Below are 27,912 nucleotides of genomic sequence, written 5' to 3'. Positions count from 1 at the left end.
CATCAGGGCGGAGCCAACACCGTTCAAGGGCGGGGCGGATGAGGCTGGCCAGCTGGGTTTATGCGGCACAGGCGCTCTTCGGCGGTCACTCCGGCTGCATTCCGCGGGTGCTCCGGCAAGCGGTCGGTGAAGAGGGGGCGGCCCAACAAGCGTTCCCCAGCCGGGCTTCCCACTTGTTTGCAGCGCACACGTGGCAGACTCTCCTTCTCTATCTGCCGCCCCCCCTTCCCGGAGATCGACAGTAGCCCCAGAAAGGACCGCCGACAGCCACCATGAGCAAAGGGGTGAGGAAAATAAAAGGACGGGGTCGGGCTTGGGGTCGGGGAACAGCGCGCGAACTCGGTAGCGTCTCTTAGCCGGAAGGCGATAATCGCCTGGACCTCGGCGGTACGAACTACCGTAGCACCGCCTGTTGCTAGAAAGGAAGTTTCTTTCCTTTAATGGTACCGACGGCCAAGGCAGCCCCCGCCTGCTCGGCCGCTGAACGGGCGCGTTTTTTTCTGAAGATGGATGGCCCGCTGCCGCGATCCCTGCCGTCCGGCACGGTTTGCACCGAGGAGAGGCGCTGCCATGGAGACTGAAAAGGCGAAGGCTTAAAAGCGCCGCCCTACAAACTAGACCTGAGAATGTGCCCCAAACACGAGGTTCTCGTAGAAGCGGAACAGGATCTTGTCGTGGGGCGGATAATTCCACTCTCGGCGGCTCGCCGTGAGCAAACAGGCTGCCGGAGAGTGAAGCAACGAATCGCTGGTGGGAAGGGGGCGGGCGGGCCGGCCAGCCGACGATCTCCGGAAAGGCGTTCGGGAAATTCCGTAGCGATATCCTCCCTTTTCTTGGTTTTAACCGGTGGCGAGCCTCGCGAATGTGCCAGTCAGAATGGCGCGCCTAAGGCTGAGAGAATCGAACTATTCTCCGAATTCCGGAGCGGAGGGTTCGTGTTAGGTTTTGGAAAGACCTGTTTAAAAAAATAGAAATCCCACAGGTTACAAACTGTTCTCTGAGTTATATATAGAAACTTAGATAAAGTAATGTCCCGGAGACATTAAATATTATCCCTGTAGGAGAGTTTCGTTTTGGCCTTTGAAATGCATGCCATTCTGCCCACAGCCTCCCCGTCTTGTCCGGTTAATCCTTTGTTCCCGTTCCTTTTTCGGTTTAATGTGTTAATTGACGGTTACCTATTTGTTAATTTAGCCGTTTAATGTTGTGACATGAGGTAACTGAAAATATGCGGGCACACATATCACATTCTTCTTTTGTTTAGTCAGGAATGCCCGTAGGAAAAAAATATTACTTCCTTCGCTTAATAGCTTTTAAAAAGCATAACTTTCTAACCACGAAATTAGAAGAGTTAGTAGTGACTCAGAAAAGTGAAAAAGATAAGCAGGCCGGTTCAGACATGATAATATGAGCTTTTCTGTGTTGGAGGTAACCATTTCTAACCAACCTTCCAATCCGAAAACGGTTGGAAGTATGATTTTTAAAACGATGAAGACTGATGGTTGGCTTGATTTTAAAAAATGGTAACTTGAGTTTTTTAAACTTGTTGCTTGGAAGTATTTCTTGTACTTCAGTTGTCTCCTGAAGAGGAAATTAGGCGAAAACTAATTTCTGCCATTTTGTCTGTTCATTCACTTGTGGAAATCTGGATGCTTTTTAATCAGTCCTAAATGAACAATGGCCCAAGGTAGTCTAATCACAGGACACTCCATAATGTTGAAATCATGCTTGTGTACTTGAATATTAGAATCGTGTTAGAGCAGCTTTCTATTTCTGCTGAGGCCTTGAGGGCCTAGATCTGCAGAATGATTGCTGTTTAGAATGGTTCATTCAGTAGGGCAGGTGGAAACAAGAGGCTGTTGCCACATTGTGGAAACTTCTATAAAATCCTGTGGTTTGATGCAACAGCTTGCTTCATTTTCAAATGCGTATGTATGTGATTGTTTCAGACAGAAGGCGTACTGTTATTTTTGATGCCTTTTTGGTGAAAGTTCGGAGCATTAAAAGAATCACAGGTAAAGCCTGATCAGGTAATTAAATAAACTAAGCTGCTTGACTATTAGGAATTTTTGTTGGTTTTCAGAGAACTGCAATTTCAGAAGCAGAAGAATCATTTTTTAGGCTTTTAGCCTCTTTGCTTTCCCAGTCTAGTTTCTTAATAGTAATTTTATTAAATATAATAATTAAAAAGATAAAAAATATAAACTAAAAGAAGAAAAATAAAAATGCAGAAAAAACAAATGGAAGAAAAAATAGAATGTAGTGAAGTAAAAGAAAAGTACAAAGAAAGTATTTACATAAGTATAAACAATTTTAGTAGCATCTTCTCTTAAACTGTTCAAGCAAATTATTTTTTTCTTGTATCTCATTTTTTATCTATAAACAAATCTTTAAAACCTCATTGTTCAAGTTCTAGTAAGCAAGTCCATTAAGCATCACTAGAAATAACACATGTTTTAACCTTGATCAAATAAACCAACTTTGTATTCCTTTTTTACTTTTAACAATCTTGCTCAATCTTTTCAAATAATGTCCTAGAACTTTTTTTTTTCATTTTTCTTTGCCAGTTCTCATAAAATTCTTCAAAATTTTAACCAGTCTTTCTTGTAAATCCAATATAGGAAAGTTGTCCAGATTGCTCTTTTAGTTTATTATTTTTATATCCCGTTTAATTATTAAGACATCAGCCAATTTCATTTGTTCATCTTTATCTGTATCACTTTTAGCCTATCATTTTTAAATCCATGTTTCATATCAGTCTCCGCCTTGTCTGGTAAAACTTGTTCACTTTCAGAGCATCTTTTAAATACTATTTATAGTGGCAGACATTCTTAAAATTAACTTCTGGATTCATTATTCACCAATATCCTTTAATACATGCAGTGTTAAAGTATTTTGCTCCATTCTGTATTAATAAGTGAAATTTAAGTATTCTTTAGTTCATTCTGTCTAACCTTCAAAATCCCATTCTATCAATTTTTAAAAAATAATTCAAAACAATAGCATTTTCCCAAAGGAAGAATTCTTGTAATTAATTAATTCCAAAATCTTATTTCAAATCTATCTGGATGCGTAATCTGTTTATAACTTTCCAGAATTAATGTTTTAATTACCCTTTAACTGCTTATTTCCCACCCACCCCCCAAAAAAATTAAACCTTAAACCTGCAATTTAAAATATTTTTCATGAAAGTTTGAAGGAGACTCACTGAGTGGTAAAAAACCCGTGTCATTCCAAAGATTCCAAATAACTGAAGAGCAATTAATAAGCAATTTCCAAAAGTGATTAGAAAAAGAAGTATGTAAACCCAATGTAACGTTGTCCATAGGGTCGCGATTGGTCGGACACGACCGCAGCTAACAACAATAAAACCCAATGTCCATAAAGCCACCAACCATGGCTAGGGCATCCCATCTCGCAGTCACCCAACAGAGGCTACTGTCTTCCAGTCACATCATGAGGAGTGAGTTGGTGGTTCTTCATTTCACCACAGATGGTAGCTCCGCTCTCAGCAGAACCAAAAGTCTATTTTCAGTATAGTTCTGAAGATGTACCAAATTTTGTAGGATTTACTGCCTCAAAATAATGTTGAGGATTATAGATAGTTTTATGCAGTTATGCTGTGTTGAGGAAACAATGGTAATGGCCAAGGAGGTATGCATTTGCTGGATTGATTAAAATTCTGCCACCAATATTTTTTTACCACAGTGCTGAATGGCAAAGGCTGGAAAGATTTTGGTATAGATGTTTGCCTGTAAAATTCTTAAAATATGTATAAACTATTTCTAGCTGTATGATTCTAGCACTATATTAGCAATTGGTAGCTTTCCGAGGGGTGGGGAGGTGGAATTAGTTAATAGTTAAGGCTTTGGGAACATAGGTTTTGAACTGGGGTCGCTTCTGCAACAACTAGATTTCTTGATTCATTGCAATGCGCTGCTATGAAGTTGTATCTTTATTGGAAGAAATGTAAGAGCTTATTTTGAATGCTCTGTTGCTTTCCTGGTAAAATAAACAGAGCCAAGAGTGTAGTTTGGGAATTCTTGTTAGCACTGACTTCGTTAAGCAAATCGCAGAGGGATCTTTGATTCAGATGAATCAGATTTGGATTTCAAATAAAGAGTAACAGCCATGCTATACTAAAGACTCAGATGAATGTGTTTCAACACTAGAGAAATGGAAAAGTACTTGAACCTATCTTGTTGCTCTTTGAGCGGGTTAGATCCTTGGGTTTGGCTCTTACGTAAGCAGCAATTCAAGTATAGTTGCAAGACATAACTTTCCTGCACAGATGATTACTGTAAATGTAAATGGGATCCTTCCCATCTAATTGGGTTTATGGATGTTAGCCAGTATTTTTTTTTCCTTCTTGAGTGCACTATTTTCAGTTTTAACCATATGTAATTGAGCTATGTTAGAGGACAACTCTTATGTGTCCTTTGCTTAACATATGCATGAACTGCCCTCCCCTTTTGTAACTAAAATCTCTTTTTAGCAAAGTATTTTATAGGATTGGGAAGAAAACAAAACAGTTGTGTTAATGGAACATAAAAATAAAAGAAGAGGTGGTTGTAAAATCAAACATATTTTAAGAATTCATTCAAATGTATACCTTTGTAATTTAAAAAAAATGGTAAAGAATTTTCTAGCATCTAGCCATAATGCCCTTTTTAGGATTTCCAACATCTTCTCCCTCCCACCTCCCACAAGTACTGAGAGAAATATTTCATACCCGTAATGATCTTATAACATACAGAAGTATGCAGAAAAGCTCTCTTTAACATCATCAGAGTTGTTCATTTCCATCTAAAAAAATCAGAATGATCTTGGAAGCTTTTACACAGAATCAAAAAATGATTGACCTGGAAATGGAATCCAGAAATGGGTATGTTTTACCCAAAACATTGTACCCAGAATACCATCAAGCACTTCTAGACATAGAATTTAATTCAGAAGGAAAGAGTTTTTTCCAGAGATCTCCCTAACATACTGTTCTGCATTCAACAAATTTTGCACATTCCTAGTTAATAGGGGTTTAATTTTTACAAGTCTGATCAGGCCCAGCCAAGCATGTTTGGGGCGAGAGATGTATCCAAAACATCTTGCAGCCTGAGATGGATTACATTAATCTATACAAGTGCTGTTATATGAACCAAAATAGGTAGGAGAGGCATAGGATAAATGTACAGAATCATCTTTGCCCTTCTAGTTTTTCCAATTAAAATGCATTTTTTGCAACACCTGATTTCAGGAGTTCTTCCAGTCCATACCTTGAGATAGTCCTTGGTTCATATTAGTCTTTGTTTTTTGCAGGATTCAGTGAAAATTTAATTGCTGCATTTGGGCATGAAATAACAAGACCGTAGTCAAGGTGTTTGTGCTGTAAATTGTTCCTACATTTCACTCTCCATAGAAGTTTAAAGATAATGCCTTGTACCAAGGGATCATTTTTGCCAGGGGAATAGACATCCACAGCTGTGTTCTCTTTACATTGCAGCTATTGTCTCATATAAGCCACATTTGCTAAAGCACAGTGCACAATGTATAAAAACCTGGATTGCACACAGTAAAAAGGAATTTTGAATGTACATGTTTTATAGGCATATAAGTGAAAAATGGCTGTTTTAAACCCCTATTTTTGTTCATAAACCCTCCAAATGGAAAATGAACATTTGAAACAGGAAAATTTTTATTTGACCCAGGGCAGGGGGCTCCCATTGTGTCCCTTGGCCTGCTCCCCTGTGAGAAATTATCAAGTAGAAATTGTTGACTTTGTTCACTTAAGCTGTTCTCTGGCAGTGTTGGTGTACTACTCAAATCAACCGACTGGCTGCTGTGGAAGAATGCCCCAGTACCTTTTGTGCTCGCAGTATGTATTGTGTTGCAAATGGAGAGCTAGCATGAGAAGCAGTAGCAGCAGCATGAGAAGGGGAGCTGTGGCCTGAAGGAATGAAGGGAAAGAAGCAAATGAAGGGAGACACACTTTACCTGAAACACTCACAGAAGAGAAAATTTGTCACATAAGTACTAGTTCCACCCTAGGCAATCTAGGTGTGGCCCCTAGCCTAGAAATATTGCATGCTTCTGGTTCACTGGAGCACAGGAGTCGCCTTTCATTGTAGCTACTGATCCTTTGCTGAGAACATAATTTATACCTGAAAAATGCCACTCGAGGCAACACAGGAAAGAGAAATGGTATGAGCTTTGAACAGACGTTTGTCCATCTTCAAAAAGAACTTGATGTACTCTGGGAAGGAGGAATGAACATTGGACTGCTGTGGGGTGATGCAATTGCACAAAGCTACATTGGAGTGGGTTTTTTTGCTGCTTAAAGGGATTAATTTTCTGGCATTACAATTCTGTGAAATGTGTCAGAGGCTTAATGCAATTTTACTTCAGTTTCTTCCATACTGGTCTTGGGAACTCCAAGAGCTTTTTAAAAAAAGGCTGCATGTGAACAGTGGCTGCTAATATCCTAAAAATTAGGTAGAAGCAGAAGATACAATAAATACAAATGCTTCTTTTTGGGTGAAATTACAGTATCATTATGTCATATTAGAACATCCTGAAATAGAAAATTGTAAATACTGTATAAAGACACCATTTGTGAGGTGGTTACTGAACAGCTCAGAATGCTGCTTTCTCAGGTTGTAAAGGACCTTGTAATATAAAACTTGCTGTTTTCAATTGTGCTTGAAACTGAAGATTGTAGCAGGTGCGGTGGAGCCTGTTGGGGTATGCATGTAATGGAAAATTAAATCTTCTTTTGAATTGGAGCCAACCATTGTGCCCCAGAAATTCTGCCAAATCATTTTAGATGAGCCATGGTTTGGCAGAATCAAAGCTCAGAATGTTTCGGCTATACAGAGGTTCGGGAGAAGCAATATCTGGATGATACAAGTGGATTAGACTGGCATGTATCACCCCTGCTTCCTTCAGCAGCTGCCAGAGGGGCATATTTGACTGGCCCACCTGCATTGCTCTCTGCCCTTCCCAGCTCCTTCCTTTCCCTCCTCTCGGTTGTTGCCACTGCCACTATCTGCAGTGTCCCAGTGGGCACGTTCTATTGAACCCATGTCCTCATCTTCCCAGCACTCCTTTCCCTCCCCTCAGCTGCTATCACCAATGGGTTGGGCTCTTCCTTCTCAAACCAGTTCTTTCCAGAACAATTGCATTTCAGACCATGCCTGGAGCAAGACAGCTCTTCTCTTGTTCTACACATGAACCAAAGTACTTCAAATGATGCATGTTTTGGTTCAGGTACACCCCCCCCCCCTCAAACAAGTAATTTCAGGCAGAATTTTGCACATCCCTACTTTCCAGTCTGTACTTTCAACCTCATGTCAGGAGTATGCCTCTCTGTTTGAAGGAAATCGCTTATTTTTAGTTTTGAAACCATTAAAAAATTGTGCTTGTTGGCAACCAAAAATAGGGGTAGAAAAAGGAAGTTTTCTATTCACATAGCTTGGTGACTTCATAGACACCTTAAGGTATTTTTCAGAGCTGAGATAGGAAGGTGATTTGCCTGTCTTCTTCCAGGATGTTTTTTTAACTTCCTACTCTGTCTAACAGCCTTTGGATTGATTCTCTGGTCTAGTCCAAACCAGGGCTCTGTGATAGTTCGGATCCAAGCATAAAAAGAGCCTTTGAAGCATAGAGCTCCTGTCTGCAACTCTTTAAAGAAGAATATTTTTTCCTGGGTTCTCCTGGTTGCCTATGCAACTGCTGTACAATCGTGGAAAAAAACATGGCTACTTTCAAGACAGGCAGCCAAGAGATGCAGTGTAACTTTGCTGAGGGATAGTAGATGTATGCAGCCTGTTTTGCAGTCCCAAAGACTTGGTTGCCAACATTCTAAGGCTTATAACAAATATATATCAACATAATTTTTGGTGGGTAAGCACACAAACACGTACTAGAATGGAAGAAAATACTAGCTCATTTTCCTGTGAAGTCATGTCTATAATTTTTGTGGTCTTTGTAAGCCAAAAAATGGGGCTTTTTGCAGGAAAAAAAGTTCAGCCCCCATAGTGAAAGAAAGTTACCTGTCTCTGAAATAAATCATGGTATGCCTAAAAGATTCAGTTAAAAGAGATTACCGGTAATATTGGCTCAGATTGGATAAAAGATCTCTTTTTGTTCTCAGGTTTGCAATGTCCAGTTGTTTTATCATTGTACACTAGCTTTGTGACTGAATGTTAACCTTTGGTCTTGGCTTCTCAAGCAGCAGCATCCTCTAGGGCAGACATGTGAAACACAAGGCCCAGGGGCCAGATCCGGCCCGTGAAGTGGTTTCATGTGGCCCATGAAGCCATCCTGGAAACAGTGAGGGAACGGCCCCCACTGCCTTGGCCCTGGCCCAGAGACCCTCAGATCTGTCCCACTCCTGCCCAGGCCCCCATAGGCACCCTTGATGCGAATGATCTAGAGCTGGCCATGCCCACCCAGTAGGCCACGCCCACCCGGCCCCTTGAGGGCAACCGCAATGCTGATGCGGCCCTCAATGAAGTTGAGTTTGACACCCCTACTCTAGGGACATGCCATACTTGGGATATGAAAAAGTAAAAGGTGATTTGCAGGGGAGGCTGGCACCACCTTTTTTAGTTGCCATTTGACTTTAAAGAATGCATGCTTGAAGTAAGGAGGCACTGAACATAGCCATCCCCCCTCCGAAACACCTCCTCTGCTCTGGGTCTGGAATGCTGCACATCCCTCCTTTGTGCCCTTGCATACATCACTACTTCCAAAAAAAAGTATCTGTAGCTTTTTCTTCTTCCAGTCTTTAGGGGAAAATTTCATTATCCATGAATTACCATATGAAAGTAATTGTTCTGCAGGTGTTGCTGAGGCTAGAGAACAGTAGTGTTTTTAACTCTCCTTGAGATGCTGCTTTTGTGATGTTATTATAATAATAGAATAGATTCCCAGGGACTTTGTTAAGATTTCCTCTCTGCTCTTATTTTCTTCAGATTGATAGAGTAGCCCTCCTACAACTCCCCCCTCAGGTTTTAGTTTGGGCACATTGTTAATTTTGCAAATCAGAAAATGAGGAAGAATTCTTGACATCTTTAAAACGTTCATGGTATCTTATTGAAATACAACTTGGCTGGGTGTGTAATATTGTTTTGCATAGCTGAGTTACAGCACTACCATCCTGTTTGCATAAATAAATGTTTTGACTGTACTTCTAAAATTACACGTATGGGCAGACTTTGCCATTTGGGTGAATACATCCACATGACTAAGCACATCTTTTAATATTGAAGATCTTAATTAACAAATGTACTGTGGGTCTGGTAATTAAGCAACTTTATTTGCTGTATTTTATTGAATATTGGATCAATTTCCCTTCCTCATACACAATCATGGATTAATGTTTGTCTGAGTACAAAATCCTGGTTGCGGACATCCTAATCCCTGTTCTGCCCAGGCTTGATCTTAATTGGAGGAATTACTTGCATATTTACCAGAAACTAGTGGATTAAATAAGATCTTATCCTCCTGATTAATTGTGTCCAGTACACTGCCATGTTGCAGATTGAGTTGCATAGTAAGGAAGTAGGTAAGTGCTACTCCAGTGCTGCATCTAAATTAAATATCAGCATATACTGAAACAGAAATTTTTGTATAGATCTGAAGCCGCCTTGCCAGAGAGGCTATTGGAAGCAATTCTTCAGCCATGATATTACATCAAGGACTTAGATTCAGGACACTAGTTCTTGTAGTTCAGGGGAATTTGTGTTCTGAAGAGGTGAGGAGAAGGAAGATAATTGGGGGCATTAAAATAAGATTGTGGATTGTGCTCCCTTTTTTTTTACATTCCATTTATATCCCGCCCTTCTCCGAAGACTCAGGGCGGCTTACAAGCTTAGCAGTAGCCTTCATTCTATGTATATGCCTGCTTATTAGGGCTTTTAAATATAAATGTGTGTATGTGGGGGGGAAATAAAGTGATTCTGACTGAAACAGTTTCCTGTGCCCTTCCCTGAGGATAATCTAAAATAATCTAAAAAATTTTGCTTGTATTTAAAATAAGCAGTTGGGATAGCAGAAGTGCCATTTATCTAAAGAATGTAGACGTTTTCTTTTTTTGAAATGTTTTTCCCTTCCCCTCTTTATAGAAGGGAAACAATACAGTGACGGGAATGTCAGGAATGTTCAGCTCTGCTTTACCTTCTAAACAGATAAGAGGCAGAGAACAAAAGCTTCATTCCAGCTCGCAGTGCTCTTCCAAATGTTCTGTAGCCCTGAGTGTGTGAAAAACATGAACAAAGTATTATTCCTTGAATGTCCTGTAATGCTTTATCCAAGTAGCTGGGCTCCATTTTCTCTTGATAATATCCTAACCTCTGCAAAGCTTTTTGAAGGATACCATTGGCAACCAGACCCAGATTTTCCACAACTTACTTAAAAAGTGTGAGCGGCTCTGTTTACCTTCTTAGGCAACAGGCGGAGCAGGGAACTGAAGTTTTCCACTAGTTAAATTTCAGCACTTCTATTCTTAAGGCTTCCCTTTTCAGGAATATGCTTAAGAAATAAAATTTTAAAACATTAATTGAACCCTTCACTCTATTTGTGAAATAGAGTATATGTGAAATAGATCATTTGTGACTCTTAGGAGTCACAAATGGTGAAGACTAGCAAGGGTTTTTATCATCAGGATTCCGGCAGGACGCTGCAAGCAGCAGTTAGAGAGAGGAAAGGTGAATGCCTAGAGAGGAATGGGAAAGAGGCCACCCTGATCTATGCAGTCCTAGCCCCTGGAATGCAGTCAGTACTGTATGTAAGAGTTTTCTCATACTCTTCAAATAATAGCTGTTGCGGGGTGGGGAAGGTCCTTGGAGCAGAATATGAGTAAAAACAGTGGCTAAGTTCAAAATGACCTGAGATCTTCTTTTTCCTTCCTCATGGTCTATTTGATATAGTAAAAATACTGATTTGAACGTCCTGTGTGAAACAATTGTTCAGTTTAAAGTTTGTTCCTTCGTTATAGGATTTGTAAATATTAGCACATACTGATCTTAGAAACTACAATTCTTAGGGGGAAAATGGATTAAAAACAACTTGATCTCCCTGAAAGAAAGACATTATATCTAAGGCAATTGCAGTTCAAATAATAAGATGCAGAACTAATTATTATTTTTTATTAATATTTGCATTAGATTTAACTAATGTACATGTTGCCTTTCAAAATAGGATGTTTCTGGAAAGGGGAAATATTTAGGGCTGAAATATTTATATGTAACAGTACATTACATTTAACCATTACATGAAATACATTCCAAATGGATGAAGTGAATATATGTGTCCCAGAATAATGTTGCAGGACCGAATCTGGGTCGCTCACCCAGGACCAGGGGTTTTGTCTTCTGAGGTTTCGGACTCGTGCCGGAGCCCATCTTGCTGAGAAGGTCCCTGAGGATGGGGGCTCTGGCAGGAGTCCGAAAGCTCGGAAAACAAAAACCCCTGGTCCCAGGTGAGTGACCCAGATTCAGTCCTGCAACATTCCAAATGGCACAGTAAGTTTGAAGAACCATCTCCCTAACCTAGGGTCCCCAACCTTTGTCGGTTGGCAGACTAGAGGAAAAAGGAGGGGGAAGCATTTTACATGCGCACATGTGCACAGGGCCACAAGCAAGCATGCGCCGCAGATGGAGTGGGGCTAGTGCCCACGTGATACTAGCCCTGCCCCGTTCTTGTGTGGTGCAGTGCCTTGTTTCTGTACCCCGTGGCACAGCAGTGGCCATTTTTGCACCTTGCAGCGCAGTGGTAGTCGGTTTTGGCAGTGTGGCGGCACCCTGTTTTTTGCCCCGCAGCACATGGCATCCTGTTTTTGTGCCCTGAGTTGCCACAGCTGTGTCCCATTTTTGCACCCCGAGGTGCAGCGGGGTCCCAATTTCGTGGCTGAGGTGCGGCAGCGGTGTTCCGTTTTTGCAGCTGAGGCACGGCGATGGCCCATTTTCATGCCCCACAGCCATGGCACTAACTCAAGTGAGGGGGTATGCATGCACACGTGTGCACAGTGGCCAGCCTGTCCAGTGGCCAGGAGGCCACGGCCCACTACCGGGCCGTGGCCCACAGGTTGGGGACCCCTGCCCTAACCTCAAATATATAGCAAACCAGGTTTTCTAAGGCTTCTTGTATGCTGTATTTATTTTTTTATTAAATTACTTCCTTATCCAGAAGTGAGTAGCCTAATACCATGACTGTAATTGTATAATGTTGTTATTTGTTTTAACTATGATTAGCGGGGCAGGCTATACTGTAATCAAGCAGACTATATTATTGGTAGTGTCGTGTATGAAACAAGCCAGTAGAATAAGCACTTAAAAAGCAGCTATTTCTGTGTTTTTATTTTGCTAATGCCGTATCAGTACAGACACTATTTCAAAGCATAATCATCCTGAACTATACTCAGGCTCCAGACATCCTAGTATTATGCCCTAAGAGTGATGAAAATCAGCTTTACAAATGAAATCTTGTGATTGTGTTTTGTGACATGTGCAGTAGGCTTCTGCGCACATTAATAGAGCATTGTCTTTAATATGTTGTGAAATCTGAGAAGGACTGTGTATTATAATGATTGTTTTTAGGATTTTTACATAAAAGAGCAAAGATTTCTCATGGGGAGATGTAGTATTAGAACCTCTGTCCAGAGCCCTGGAAAAGCTAGTCAGAAGTTGAAAATACAGAACTGCATGGGTTAGTCAGTTGGAATTGGGTGGTAAATAAATTCAAATAAGTAACTAAAATAAAATAAAAATAATGACCTGGTTCAGTGTAAGGCAGTTCTTTCATCGTGTCTCCGATTTTCATCTAGACTGGACGTGACAAGTATGAACCTGCAGCTACATCTGAGAATGGAGCAAAGAAGAAAAAAGGAAAAAAAGAAAAGGATATGGATGAACTAAAAAAGGAAGTTTCACTGGTAAGACCAATTTTTATCCACATTAGGGGCAAAGAAATTAATATAATGCTTGGGTTGGCATGAATTGTCAATTTTCTAACTTTTAAGTTGACTACCTTAAAAGTTTTCCAAATTGGCTTAGATAATTTACCATCTCACCATCATCAAAAGTCTGGATGTCAGGTAATAAAATGGTAATTTGTTAATTGAAGATGGTAGAGGACAGGAAGGCCTGGAGGAACATTGTCCATGTGGTCGCGATGGGTCGGACATGACTTCGCAACTAACAATAACAAAAAGTTCTTTGTTTCCCCTTGACACACACAGGCTTAAACCTCAGGTAAACTTAATTTGTTTATCAACTTGAAATTCTTTCCAGTAACTGCTAAGGTTAAACTCCATCAATATTTTGACAATATCCTTGGATACCCAAATGTGGCTTCACTAGTCTTTTGACTTTGCAGGATGATCACAAACTCAGCCTTGATGAACTTCATCGCAAATATGGAACTGATCTCAGCCGGGTAAGTTGGGTAATTTTGGAGGGAGTTTTCTGCTTTGAAAGTACAAAATGTGTGGCAGCAAGTTCTGTGAGGAACACAATGTCAATTCACGTTCTTGTTATAATTCAGAAGTTACATTCTCTTCCCCAGCTTGGCTTGAGCATCTTTCTAAAATGCTGCTGCCGTGGAATCATTGTGAATTATACTAGAGGATCATTGTATGATAATATTCTAGCTTATCATTCATTTTTATAAGTTTCCATCCCTTACAAGAAGTAAGGGATGGAAACATATCAAGGAGAGATCCAACCTAGAATTAAGGAGAAATTTTCTGTCAGTGGGAACAGTTAATCAGTGGAATGGCTTGTCTCCAGAGCTTATGGGTGCTCCATCACTGGAGGTTTTTAAGCAGAGACTGGACAGTCACTTGTCTGAAATGCATAGATTCTCCTGCTTGAGCAGGGGATTGGATTAGAAGACCTCCAAGGTCCCTTCCAATTCTGTTAATCTGTTATTACTATCATTCATATGTTTTGACTGTCACATACTTGAAGGGTAGCATTATGGTAATTATAATATTAAGGACGGTGGTCTTTTATCAGTGAAGACTGTTTTTTTCAGATTTAATGTTTTTAATGTTTTGGATTTCATGCATTTTAATCCACTATTATAAGCTGAGGCAGCTGAAGCAGGCAACATTCAAATAATTGTAGTAGATAAATGCTGAGCTTACTTGGAAAAAAGTTCTTTTGAAAATGAGTAAAAAACTGACATGTCACTTAAGAAAGAAACTGCTATGTTACAATTTGACAGCTATAGCACTCTTAAGTAACCTCCATGTTGCATTTCTGTAACTGAATTCCTCATTCCCTTTCTGCACCTTAGGGACTGTCTGCTGCACGGGCTGCAGAAATCCTGGCTCGAGATGGCCCTAATACTCTCACTCCCCCTCCCACGACCCCAGAATGGGTTAAATTCTGCCGGCAGCTCTTTGGGGGCTTCTCCCTTCTGCTTTGGATTGGAGCCCTTCTTTGTTTTCTGGCGTTTGGCATTCAAGCTGCAACAGGAGAAGAACCTAATAATGACAATGTACGTGGGGAGGGGAGGGGAGGGGAAATGGGAGGCATGACTGAGTAGCCCAGTTTAGATATCATGGGATGTGGTGATGCCCCAATATGTCAACATATTGGCTGTGGGCTTCAAGGTTATATGTCTTGTCAGAAGAGGCTGCTGGAAGATTTTACTTAAAAACTACTAGTTGCCCAGAATTAGGGGGAGGATATATTCTTGTGAAAACATAAAATACTGATGTTTTGATTTGTCCTTATTGGCTACTCATTTTTGCTGGGACTAAGTATAAACATGGTGGCTATGATCTAAGGCTATGCAGCAATCCAGATGGGAGTTGAAAACGTGATTTAGAGTGTGCATGTCTGACCCGTAGGGTCACGTTAAATCAGATGCATCTTTTCTCTAGATTATATAACAACTACAGAAGGTCCCTGCAAGTGCTACATGTCCACTACACATGCTCAAATTACATTTTGCCCTTTGAACTCAGGTTTCTGCATGATACATTTATTATCTGCCTGTCTAAAGCTTAGTTTGTATATTTCTAGTGCACTGCCAGTTAAGTTTGGGGTGGGTTTTTCTCATATTGTTTAATTTACAAATTGGATTAAGTTATGGTCCCTTCTCCCTCTGACCAGAAAGTAGTTTGCTGTCCTGTTTTTTTTCTTCTTCTTTAAATTCTTCTCTTCACACATTCTTTTCATCAGCAACATATAATCATTGGCAGCATTGTTGTAAAAATAATTGCCTACAATTAATGTTGCAAACTTGGAGCAGAGTTTACTGAGGTTTGTATGAGTAAGTAATATCAATTAGAAGACTGACTCACATATACTTGTATCTACTTGTAGTTATATCTAGGTGTAGTGCTGGCTGCTGTTGTCATCATAACTGGCTGCTTCTCTTACTACCAAGAAGCAAAGAGTTCAAAGATCATGGAATCCTTCAAAAATATGGTGCCTCAGGTATAAAAGTGCTAAGGTTTCAGTTTTTTTAAAATACACAAGTTACACATTTTTATGTATCTTCGATCACACATTGGTAGTGAAGCTATCCTATATTGTTACTGAACGTTGCTTCTTCTTGCAGCAAGCTTTGGTAATCCGAAATGGAGAGAAACTGAGCATCAATGCTGAAGGTGTAGTTGTTGGAGACCTAGTGGAGGTGAAGGGAGGAGATAGAATCCCAGCTGATTTGAGAATAATTTCAGCTAATGGATGTAAGGTATGTATATCTTCAAGGAGTAAAAATGAAGAGACTGTACTGGACAACCTGCAGAGGATCTAGACATGGCATCACCCAGTGCCTGCATAAAAACCATATGGGCACTTTTTCTCCTGCAGGTGGACAATTCATCTCTCACAGGTGAATCAGAGCCTCAGACAAGGTCTCCAGATTTTACAAATGATAACCCACTAGAGACCAGAAATATTGCATTTTTCTCCACTAATTGTGTTGAAGGTAAATATAATTTCCAATATTTGACCAACAAGGCTGGTAGGATACAGCAGTTCTCAGATCTAGAAATGATAGATTGTTCAAGGAGAAATTAGGAAACATCTTGGCAAAGCATGTCTTCTATTAGCACATATTAGAACTGATGGATGTTAATTTGTAAAGAGTGGCTGCAGTTGTTTTTTTTATGTCTTTTTGAACTAAAGCAAGAATGTATTATTGCTAGGACATAATTTCTATAGCTATACTTGAAAACTTTGTCAAAGAATCTTCTGTCATTCCTATATGGATTAGGGAACAAGTTTTGCAAGGAGGATGAACAAGAGTAAATCAAAGATTATAAAATGCTCTTAATGCATGAGGGATGAAAATGTGTACCACCATTTGCAATATCTTTGAACTGCTTGACTGGGAAACAGATGATGACTGAAGAGATGTCCTTGTTTGCGCTGAAAGCCAACATGGTGTATTATGCCTGCATTGCACACAACAAAGAGAGAAGGAAGAGTTTAATTACAGCCTTTCTTGTAATTTTCAGGTACTGCCCGTGGTGTAGTCATCAACACTGGTGACCGAACTGTGATGGGCCGCATTGCTTCATTGGCTTCTGGGTTGGAAGGAGGACAGACTCCCATTGCTGCAGAGATTGAGCATTTTATCCACATCATTACTGGTGTGGCTGTGTTCCTGGGTATTTCCTTTTTTATCCTGTCATTGATCCTCCAGTACACTTGGCTAGAAGCTGTAATATTTCTTATCGGCATCATTGTTGCCAATGTCCCTGAGGGTCTGCTTGCTACAGTGACAGTAAGTTGCCATAAACAGGAGATTAGCACTCTGTTTTTAATAAAAGATCTGAGGAAATATAGATTGTGATGGAAGGCAGCCTTCATCTCCCTTTTCCTCACTTTGTAGGTATGTCTGACACTCACAGCCAAGCGCATGGCTCGTAAGAATTGTCTTGTGAAGAACTTAGAAGCTGTGGAGACTCTGGGCTCCACTTCTACAATCTGTTCTGACAAAACAGGCACCCTGACCCAGAACCGCATGACTGTTGCCCACATGTGGTTCGATAACCAAATCCATGAAGCTGACACAACAGAAAACCAGAGTGGTAAGCCTGCCTGATCTCTGTAAGAGATAATTTGGCATTCCTTTCTGCTAATAGTCAAGATAATACTTGTTCAGACCTGCAGCCTAGCTTTCTAGCCATATGTAAAAACTTTGCTTTGTCTCCACAGTAGCCAAAAAGAATACATTTGCAGTGCTTCACATAATGTTTTAAGTCAGTCTTGATCAGTGTTTCTCAATCTTGGCAACTTTAAAATGGGTGGACGTCAACTCCCAGAATTACCCAGCCAGCCCAGCCATGCTGGCTAGATAATTCTGGGAGTTGAAGCCCATGTTAAAGTTGCCAAGGTTGAGGAACAGTGATCCAGACTCATCTGAAACAACCATTTAAGAATAGGGTTTTTTAAAACAGAAAACCCCACGTTAAAGCACAATATTAAGCATAAAATATATTTGAAAAAAAGTTGATCATCGTTTGAAGAGTATTATTTTGTTGATTGTTTAATTGCAGAGAAAAAATAAATTATAAATTCCATTAATTCTGAAATCCTGCCATATTTCTCTCTACTTTTATGGACAAAGGAGAGGACCATGTTACTATAATAAAAGGATAAATAGCTGGATATAAGCCTCCACCAAATTTGCAATACTTTTCATCCTGTTTTCTGAAGGCTTATAATATCAAGGTTTTTCCCAATCATCCTCATCCTTGTAAAGAATAGTGTATTGTTTCCCAGTGGAGCAGAAGAGACATTTTGTAGATTCCCCCTGCCTTTCCCATAAAATTAATGAGAAACAACAATCAAGTTATGAGTTTAACTCTTAATAAACCACTATGGAAGTGATAACAGTAAATATCCTTTGCTTGGCCAACATTTTTAATTGAAAAGGAAAAACAGAGATAAAATAGATTTATTCAGTGTGTTTTTCCATATTTTTTGAAGCTATATAAATGACTATAGAGATTCTTAGTCATCCAGGTCATAGTTGCCCCAAACATGTTTTTCCATGAGACAACTGGACTTTCTTGTTTTTCCTCTGAAGATGTTTTGCTTCTCATCCAAGAAGCTTCTTCAGCTCTGACTGGATGGTGGGGAATGGAAGGATTTATAGTCTTTGCAGACAGCTGGTGATTTGCCTTCTTTTAGAGAGTTGTTGAGGCCACCTGGAGTTTATGTCGTCAGGGTCACCTGAGTAGTGCAAATGGGTGTGGAGCCTTCTTGGAGCTGCTGAAAGGGGACTGCGTTGTAGACTGGAGACAGGTGATGTCATATCCCTCCCCATTCGTTTAGAGTGAGCTGTTCAATTTTGACATAGATGGCCTCTGACCCCTCTTTCAAACCAGCAGTCCTCTCTGTCCAAAATGTGAACTTTGCTGTCTTCGAAAGAGTGGCCTTTGTCTTTTAAATGCAGATGGACTGCTGAATCTTGTCCTGATAGGTTTGTTCTCATGCGTTTATGAAGTGGTTATTTTGTTTACCCAATGTACAGATCTACACATGACTCACTGCATTGTACTGCATATACCACGTTGCTCAGTTTGTGTCTGGGTGTTTTATTCTTGGTGTGGGCAAGTCTCTGCCTTAGTGTATTCTTGGGTTTGAAGTGTGTACATATGTTGTGCTGGCTGAAGAGCCTCCTGAGCTTTTCTGATATTCCTGCAACATATGAAATAACTACATTGTTTCGTTTAATGTTTTCTTCTTTGTCTGTTATGGAGGAGCTCCTGCTGGGTCTTTTTTGAGAAGCAAAATGTCTTCAAAGGAAAAACAAAGTCAAATTGACTCATGGAAAAGCATCTTTGGGAAAAGCTATATAAATATTTTCTTTCTATTGTAATAAGTATTTTCATATAAGCAGCCTAGCATTTGTTTTTACTGTAACCAACCAAAATTGCAACCTGGATCATCATACCATATACTAAATAAATAAATTCACAGACTTGTTAAAAGAAAAGATAAGTAAAGTATGTATGGTGTAAACAAATATAACCATGATTACTTGGGGAGTTCTTCACAAGTCACCTACAGGGGTGTCAAACTGCTGGCCCGTGGGCCGGATGCATCATCCAGAAGTCACGCCTACCCCATTGCCGGCAATGGCAAAATAGTCCCAATACGTCTCGTGATATCATATGACTTCATGAGTTTGACATGTCTGATGTAGAAGGTGGTAGTTAATCAAGACTGAAGTCCTAGAGCTATTGTTAAGGGCCATGCTAGCCAGGAAGGGATCTATCTTCTGCATCTAAGCTTGTAGTCAAGATGTTATAGGAGGGACTTCGCTCCACTGTGCCTGGCATGATAGCTTTAAATCAAACAAGGGGAAAGTGTGGCAGAGGAAATGAATTGTGTACTTATTTGAGCATGGAATTGTGTAGAACATATGGGTTCCTTCCCTTTAGGTGCTTCTTTTGACAAAACATCTCCAACTTGGACTGCTTTAGCCAAAATTGCAGGACTATGTAACCGGGCTGTATTTCAGGCTAACCAAGAAAATGTTCCCATTTTGAAGGTGAGTAAATTCCTTAGTTCAGTTGCCATAGCTGCACACACTACCCTCTGCGGCCTTACAGTTAATGTGAAGCAGCATAAAGAAAAGGCATCTTGGAAAATAGAATGTTTCTACTAGTAGGAAGGCAACATTGCAACATCTTTAATATTAGCATTATTTCCTCATTTATAGGTTCTTATGGCATGCAGTGTTGATTAGGGTTAGGATTAAGACTTGAATGGAAATTTAGTTCACAGATTTGTGCATAGAACAAGAATCTACTGGAAATTATACCAGTGACAGAAGAAAGTTTCTTCCAACATGTTTTGTTGTTGTTTTTACTGTGATACAAGAAGGGCAGTACAATTAATGCCCCCTAAACTGAGAAAAACCCACAATGGATAGGTTTTGTGATTTGCAAAGTGCTGGACAAACTACCTGATCTTGGCTTGCAACAAACACATGACGTTTATCAATCCTATAATGCTGCTTCTATGGCTTCCTGATTGCCTTAAATTTCAATGAGATGCAGATGATACAGGTCTGGTGTATCATCAGCAAAACAAACTACTTGTAGGCAAGCAGCAGTAAGAAACTTACATTTTAACTACTTGAAAGTACTTGTAAAAGGAACTTAAAGAGACTTGAGATATCATGTGTTTTTTAAAAGTTATTTACAGATGGCTTATGCCCTCTCTTAGTGCTGAGCACAATCTGTTCCACTCTATAATTATTATCAAGCCTGCCTATCTGCTCTTTACAGTATTGCTAGAAAAATATTTACTTTTGTTGGTTTCTGCTTAACACTAGCCTCTTTTTTAAAATAAGAAACCTAATTGGTTTTCTTTTACAGAATGCTGAAATATGTCTTGTTGATAAAATTAAGCTTATTTGGAAAGGGAGGGGGACTTGCCTTCAAAAGACTTCAGATCTTATTGTGAACTGCTGTGTCATTTCATAGAGAGCAGTGGCAGGAGATGCTTCTGAATCGGCACTCCTAAAATGCATTGAACTTTGCTGTGGATCTGTCAGGGAACAGAGGGAGAAGAACCCCAAAGTGGTGGAGATCCCATTCAACTCTACCAATAAATACCAAGTAAGAAATCCCTGCTTTTTGCACAGAGGCATTCCCTGGGAACAGATTCAATATCTTTTATGTTGGGGTGTTGTTATTTTCCTCAAACTCAATTAGGCTAAATTATGTATCAGTCAGATTATAGCTCTGGCTGGGAGGGTTCTGTTCTTTTGCTCTCTGTGTTTGTCATCTGTGAGGTATATTCCAAACCAGTGTATGAAATATGTCCAAAAGCAGTTAACTAACATTGTTATTAAAAATATGCAGCTGTCAATTCACATGAATCAAAACACGTCAGAATCACGATATCTGTTGGTGATGAAAGGTGCGCCGGAGAGAATTCTTGACCGTTGCAGTTCCATCCTGATGCATGGAAAAGAAGTTCCCTTGGATGAGGAGGCAAAAGATGCATTTCAAAATGCCTATCTTGAATTGGGAGGCTTGGGGGAGAGAGTTCTGGGTAAGATGCCTGACTGAATTCTTGTTTGCCTCCTCTTCTCTCAGAATAATCTGTCAGTCAACCATGATCTCTATAGGACCCTCAAAAGATAAGGGGGTAGTTGTGGCAGTGCAGTTAAAGCTCCACCCTTGTGGTGGGGTGTTTATTACATTGCTCTGCTACCATCTTGCCTCTTTTGACAGCCTTCCTCCCCGCCATCCCTATGGACTCCATTGCCAGCTGGCTTACCTTAGAGCCAAGAGATTGCATGAAATGGGTGTAAGGATATATGATGAAGATACTTAGCCAATGGGCAAGAAGTGCTTGAACTATCACTTATGATGGTATGGCTTTGATGTCATGGTCAAGCACTCGCTGCAATATTGTGGCAGAGAGGGTGCCTAGCTTAATATTTTCCTCCTAAGTGCCCATGTCAAATACACAAAAGTCTCCCCAAACAGAACTGGGTAACTTAACCATCAATAATCCCTGCTGAATGTCTGCCCTAGTCTGTTTGTCTACAAATAACAGAAATGGGATTTCTTCCAGGCTTCTGTCACCTGGCTCTGCCTGATGAGCAGTTTCCTGAAGACTTCCAATTTGATACAGATGAAGTGAACTTCCCTATAGAGAAACTGTGTTTTGTTGGTCTAATTTCTATGATTGATCCTCCTCGTGCTGCTGTGCCTGATGCTGTTGGCAAATGCAGAAGTGCCGGAATAAAGGTAAAAGCGCATTACTAAGCTATCCCCTCAAATATTTAAGGCTAAGTACAGTGCCAAATAACTGAAAAGGGGCTATGTGTGATAGCTTTATAGGTAAAGAATGAGACTGGTGGAGAGGGAGAGATAAACTATGCTATTGGTACCCTCCCTTTCCATCTCAAAAGGTTAGGGTCATTGCTGATTATTCTGTTTCTCTTCAGCACCAGCTTCTTTGTTACTGCTCAGGTCAGGCAAGTGGCCTTTGAAAAGACTTCTAGGCCTTGTCTTCACTGCACTTGGTGAGGTTGATTTGTTTCATTTTGTAGGTCATTATGGTGACAGGAGACCATCCCATCACAGCGAAAGCTATTGCCAAGGGTGTAGGCATCATCTCCGAGGGAAATGAGACTGTGGAAGATATTGCTCTTCGCCTCAACATCCCTGTCAGCCAGGTCAACCCCAGGTATTGGACCAGTTAGAGTGAAAATGTGGAGCATTTCTGGGAGCAATGTGGAGCAATCCTGCTAATTAATTTCTTTTTTCTGGCATTTAACAATATCTGTTGGTAGGATATGAGGAATAATAGTAGTAAAGCAGTAAAATGGTTTCAGTATTTTCTTTTTTTTTCAGATTAAGAGATGTTTACAGTATTTGTTTTAGGCAGCTGAGTCCTTCTGAAGGTTTGGAAGCAAAGTAGGATTTGTACACACAAAGTGAAAATGTTTGCTTCAAACCCAGAACAAACAAATCTTTATGGTGATTCTGCCACCTTCTTCAGTTCAGCCTGTTTGGCAGAGCCCAAACCTGGACCGCTTTGACTGTCCTAGGTTTCAGATGAAATAAAATGTGGATGAGCAACTAGGGCAAGGCTCTTTGTCTGTACTCCTTCCCTCAGGAACTTCCACCGGCCCCGATCCCCCTCTCAGATGCCATCACCACTGTTAACCTCAGTGCAGAATGTCCCATTGGCCCACCTGCCTTCAGTCTGCCCTTTAGCTTCCCAGGTACTTAGCAACTGTCTGCCACTAAACAAGTTCTACCTAGAAAAACAGCCTCCGATTCCTTCCATGACAAAAAAAATGTGTGAAATGGGTTTGGGAGAGCAGCACTTCATTAGATGGCAGCACAAAGCAATGGGCTAATCTCTGAAGCTAAGCAGTATTGTTGGACCCTGGCAAATACTTGGTTGGGGCATGACCTGATAATTTCAGGACTGTTGGCTAGATTAGGAAATTAAAATACTGGAAGAGGGCAATTAGCAAAGCACTATTAGTGTATTGCCAAGTAAAGTGCACGGGTACAGTCACTGGAACCTGAGTTAACTTCAAGGATATCTTTATTTTCATTAGAAAGCAAGGTTTGAAGAAATAATCTGCAACTTTTCAATATACCATTTTTTAAATTACAGAGATGCCAAAGCCTGTGTGATTCATGGGTCTGACTTGAAGGATATGAGCAGTGAACAACTAGATGATATTCTGAAACACCATACTGAAATAGTCTTTGCTAGAACGTCTCCACAACAGAAGCTTATTATTGTAGAAGGCTGCCAACGGCAGGTAAGCAGAGGGGATCCTTGCAAAGTTGGTCAGTCCATTCTATATAAAATCTGAGTGGTAAACTCAAAGGTGCTTTCTCAAGACGGAACTGGACTTTCTTGTGTTTCTCTGAAGACGTTTCACTTCCCATCCAAGAAACTTCAGCTCTGGTCCAGCTTCTTGGATGAGAAATGAAACATCTTCAAGGAAGAACAAAGTCCAGTTGCCTCTTGAAAAAGCACCCTTGGGACAACCATGACCTGGATGACTGAGAATCTCCATAGACATCAGAATGGTAAAGACTGAAAGTGATCTACCCCCTCCAGTTTCTGATTGTCAGTGTAAAATGAAACCCTGACAGTTGGTGTCCAGTATCTGTTTAGACACTTTCAGTAATATTATATTGTTAATTAATAAGCTTGCCTTAAATATATAACCAAAATATCTCTCTCTTGCATTTCCATCCACTGCAGATCTGCAGGGTTTTCCCCTTCATTGATCTGCTCTGTATAACATCCTGGTGCCTCACTGCTTTATATTTGCATGTCCAGTGGTCCATTACTGTCTGGCAGTAGGTTTTTTCAGATGAGAATATCTGAAATATTCAGTCTGGTCTCTCAGTGTCAGTCCTGTGCTTTAATACTGAAAATATGTGCCCTTCCCATACTCATAAAGGGGGGGGGGGAATTAGGCTGTCCTTGAAATAAAGTATCTGGAAAAAAGAGTTTGTTTAATCTTTCAGGGTGCTATTGTAGCTGTCACTGGAGATGGTGTGAACGATTCCCCTGCTTTGAAAAAGGCAGACATTGGTGTTGCTATGGGCATTGCTGGGTCAGATGTCTCTAAACAGGCAGCTGACATGATTTTACTAGATGACAACTTTGCTTCCATTGTTACTGGAGTTGAAGAAGGTAAATACTTAGCTCAGTTTTCTAAATTAAAGAACTTGTCTCCTTCCTCTTCTTCCATATTATATTCCAAGTCTCCAAATTCTATGTGGAACTGTGTTTGTTTATACAAGAATGTAAAACTTGCTGTTTGGTACTTGGAAAAGTAGACACGTTCTCCACTTGTCAGTTGGCTAAATTTCCATCTGCCTTTTATTAATGTATGCTCTGCTACAGAGGATTTTTCATCATCTTTTTTCATTAAAGTGAATTAAATTTTGTATTCTAAGGAGTTTGGGCAGGAAGGAAGGTTGGCCTCAAGTATATGACAATCTTTTGTTTTAAAGTGCTCTTTATTTTTAGGTCGCCTGATTTTTGATAATCTGAAGAAATCCATTGCCTATACTTTGACCAGTAACATTCCTGAGATTACGCCTTTCCTTATCTTCATAATTGCCAACATCCCCCTACCGCTGGGGACAGTCACTATCTTATGCATTGACTTAGGCACTGATATGGTTAGTAAAATTTATTGATTAATATTGCAACTAACCCCCCCCAACCCCACAGAATGAGACATACAGTATATTTCTGTTGCACAATGTTCACAGTGAGGCCAAATGCTTTTTCAGTGTGGATGATACTGATTCATATATGAATCAGCTTACAGTCTGTGAAGCTTAATTTAATTCTGCAACTTCTCTTTCCTGCTCCAAAGGTTCCTGCAATATCTCTGGCATATGAGCAAGCAGAAAGTGACATTATGAAGAGACAGCCCAGAAACCCCAAGACAGACAAACTGGTAAACGAAAGGCTGATTAGCATGGCGTATGGTCAGATTGGTAAGTGGAGAGGTACCCGCCTGTACCTCTTTGGGGTGAATAGAGATGGCAGTTTTTTATGGAAGGGCAAATGCTCGGAAGTCTAGCAAAATGCTTTACATGGGAAAAAGTTGACAGAAAAAGTATTGCATTCTTTTAATGAAAGGTAAGCAGGAAAGTTGGAAGAATTAACATAAAATCTAAAATAGATTCAGGACATGCCATTTGTACTATTCTGCATTTCTCTTATGTATGTTTTTTTCTTCCCCTCCCCCAAGTTATATTTTGCATGTTAGAAATTAACTGGGGAAGACTGGGAAACAGTGAACCCCCATTATCTACTGTGACAAATTTTCTAACCTCACATATAGAATGTGGCTTACATCACCTTGAAATTTGATGCCACAGCTGTGGAAATATGTCTGGACTAGTTTTCAGAGATCAGTTTCTACTGATAAGGCATGCAACACACTGTATTTCCTCACATGCTAGGGAAGGTGTGCATTCTTGGACTTCTCACATGAAAAACTACAATTGCTAAAGCAGTCTAGTTATCTAATTGCAGAATTGTGGCTGATAAGGAGGCTTCTTAATCATGACCTGTATACTGTAGAAGTTTAGTGTGCTAATAATATTAAGAGCTAACACTATTAAGGGAAACTGCAAAAGAAGGTACATTGTATTGTACAACTAGGGAAAGGGCAGGTGAATTCTTCAGTGGAAAAGGTGAGTATAAATAAGAAACCCAGGGGGATAAATGAGAAGCAACTGGATGTTGGACCAGGGGTTAACAACTGGGTGGCAGGTACTTTTAAGAGGGCAGTACTTCCTGGAATGGCCCTCTGTACAGTTACATTGTGCAAAAGACTTTAGCAAAACTATAGTCCTTTGACATAATGAAGATAGACTTCGCTGGAATTTGGAAAGTTGCAGTAGCTTTTGTATATTTTTTCACAAAGATCAGTACAGCAGTAGCCAATATTTCATCCTTAATAAGTTGTTAAAAGCAAATAGATCATTTGAATAAATCTGTACTACAAAAATGATTCCCGCTTATGTTAATTGGAAGATGGTGAGATATTTTCAGTTTCATGAGACGGTTTAAAATAATACACAAAATAGACACCCAGTGTGTTTGGAATGTGGGTTCCGAAAGTACTGCTAACATTTGTTGACCTCTGTCTATTTGTTTAGGGATGATCCAGGCCTTGGGGGGCTTCTTCACATACTTTGTAATCCTCGCAGAAAATGGCTTCTTGCCATCGTCCTTACTGGGGATTAGAGTGATGTGGGATGACCGATGGGTAAATGATGTGGAGGACAGCTATGGACAGCAGTGGGTGAGTTTCTCTTTAGCTTAAGGGGACTACTACCAGACATTATTAAACCCCATGCCCATTGGATCTTTGTTTCATTGGCAGTAAAGAGGAAGCCCAATAACCGATTCTTTTCCTCTTAATCTTTAGACTTACGAGCAAAGGAAAATTGTAGAATTCACTTGCCACACATCATTCTTTGTCAGCATAGTGGTGGTACAGTGGGCAGACTTGGTTATCTGTAAGACCAGAAGGAATTCTGTCTTCCAGCAAGGAATGAAGTAAGTAGCAGACTCTTAACAAGGGCATTTTTTCTCTATGGCCCCTTCCTTGTTGAATATTACACAACGTGGAAGTAATGTAGGCCAGCAGCCTTAAGAAATGTTTGCAAGCTGAAAAGTCTGCAAGATCAACTTTGATCTCTCAATGCTTCCACAGGAACAAGATCCTAATATTTGGTCTCTTTGAAGAAACTGCTCTTGCTGCTTTCCTCTCTTACTGCCCAGGAATGGATGTTGCCTTGAGAATGTACCCACTGAAGTAAGTAATAAACCTGACTAATGTTGGATCTTTGAAGTTGATAATTAGCTCATTTATTCCTCAGTTGCTATTACTGGATTTAACATAATTTTGATCATTTTTAATTCAGTGATGCATTAAAGGCATCTGGGCTTCCTCTGAATTATATGTTCATTCTTGTTTTTGAAGCCTCTGAGCTTTTGCTAGCCATCAATTATGTCGTACAGCTATGTATTACAACTGTTTTTCTAACCTTGCAGGCCTTCATGGTGGTTTTGTGCCTTCCCTTATTCTCTCCTCATCTTTGTCTATGATGAAGTAAGAAAATTAATCCTCAGACGCAGCCCTGGAGGTGAGCAACTATTTACTCAACGATGTTCTAGGGCAGGCATGTCAAACTGCTGGCCCACAGGCTGGATGCGTCATGCCATAACCGTGCCCACCCCATTGCCAGCAATGGGGGAAAAAGTCGCGATATGTCATGCAATGTCACGTGACATTGCGAGTTTGACATGCCTATTCTAGGGTATCATAGACTCATTGTGTTGCTCTAGAAAGCTATGTAAGGATTCAGATGGGAAACATAAATATATTTTATAATAATAATAGTAAATGTTATGAATGAGACAGGTTCCTTTTAGTATCTTTGGAAGGCCAGGTGGCATGAATTTACATTATAACACATAGTTAACTTATCCACCTGTGCTTTCAGAGTGCAGTATTGTGTGTTCTCTAATTTTTTTTTTATAACAAGGATTAATCTGATATTTAAATAATGGCATATACAACTTGACGTCTTTGTTTTTCTCCTCTGTAGGCTGGGTGGAAAAAGAAACCTATTACTAAAGGACTGCTGGACCAGAGGTAGTTGCACTCTTGACATCCTTCCGTTCTTTTGCTCCTGAAATGCAGGAAGAGGGAAACTTTGGAGGATGAAAGCAACTGAGAGCGCAAGAAGAATAATGCAATGGAAAAAATGGGTAGTGGTTAATATAGTCCAGGCTTTGGGGTGGAAAATACAATAGTTTTTAAATGTGCCTTTTCAGGTTTTTTAAAGAAATGTTAAGATTTTATATCTGGACTTTTACAAATAAAGATGGATCAGAAGAGGAA

The 27,912-nt window shown here is 40.1% G+C and overlaps 1 protein-coding gene across 1 annotated transcript; it reads left to right on the top strand.

Annotated features, from left to right (window-relative positions):
* Positions 1-33: 33 nt before the first annotated feature.
* Positions 34-27,912, top strand: ATP1A1 (ATPase Na+/K+ transporting subunit alpha 1). The gene is made up of 23 exons (XM_081318778.1): positions 34-284; positions 12,821-12,928; positions 13,372-13,431; positions 14,296-14,499; positions 15,333-15,446; positions 15,571-15,705; positions 15,825-15,942; positions 16,475-16,743; positions 16,852-17,050; positions 19,412-19,521; positions 20,462-20,596; positions 20,843-21,035; positions 21,564-21,739; positions 22,045-22,181; positions 23,127-23,277; positions 23,999-24,167; positions 24,507-24,661; positions 24,862-24,985; positions 26,159-26,304; positions 26,431-26,561; positions 26,719-26,820; positions 27,060-27,151; positions 27,617-27,912. Exons 1-23 carry the CDS (start codon positions 273-275, stop codon positions 27,643-27,645), a joined length of 3,069 nt encoding a protein of 1,022 aa, XP_081174904.1. The 5' UTR covers positions 34-272; the 3' UTR covers positions 27,646-27,912.

Source organism: Vipera berus, assembly GCF_964194415.1.
Source record: "Vipera berus genome assembly, chromosome: 2".
Classification (NCBI taxonomy): domain Eukaryota; kingdom Metazoa; phylum Chordata; class Lepidosauria; order Squamata; family Viperidae; genus Vipera; species Vipera berus.
Note: the sequence above shows the minus strand (reverse complement) of the source record. Positions and strands in the feature narration are given on the sequence as shown.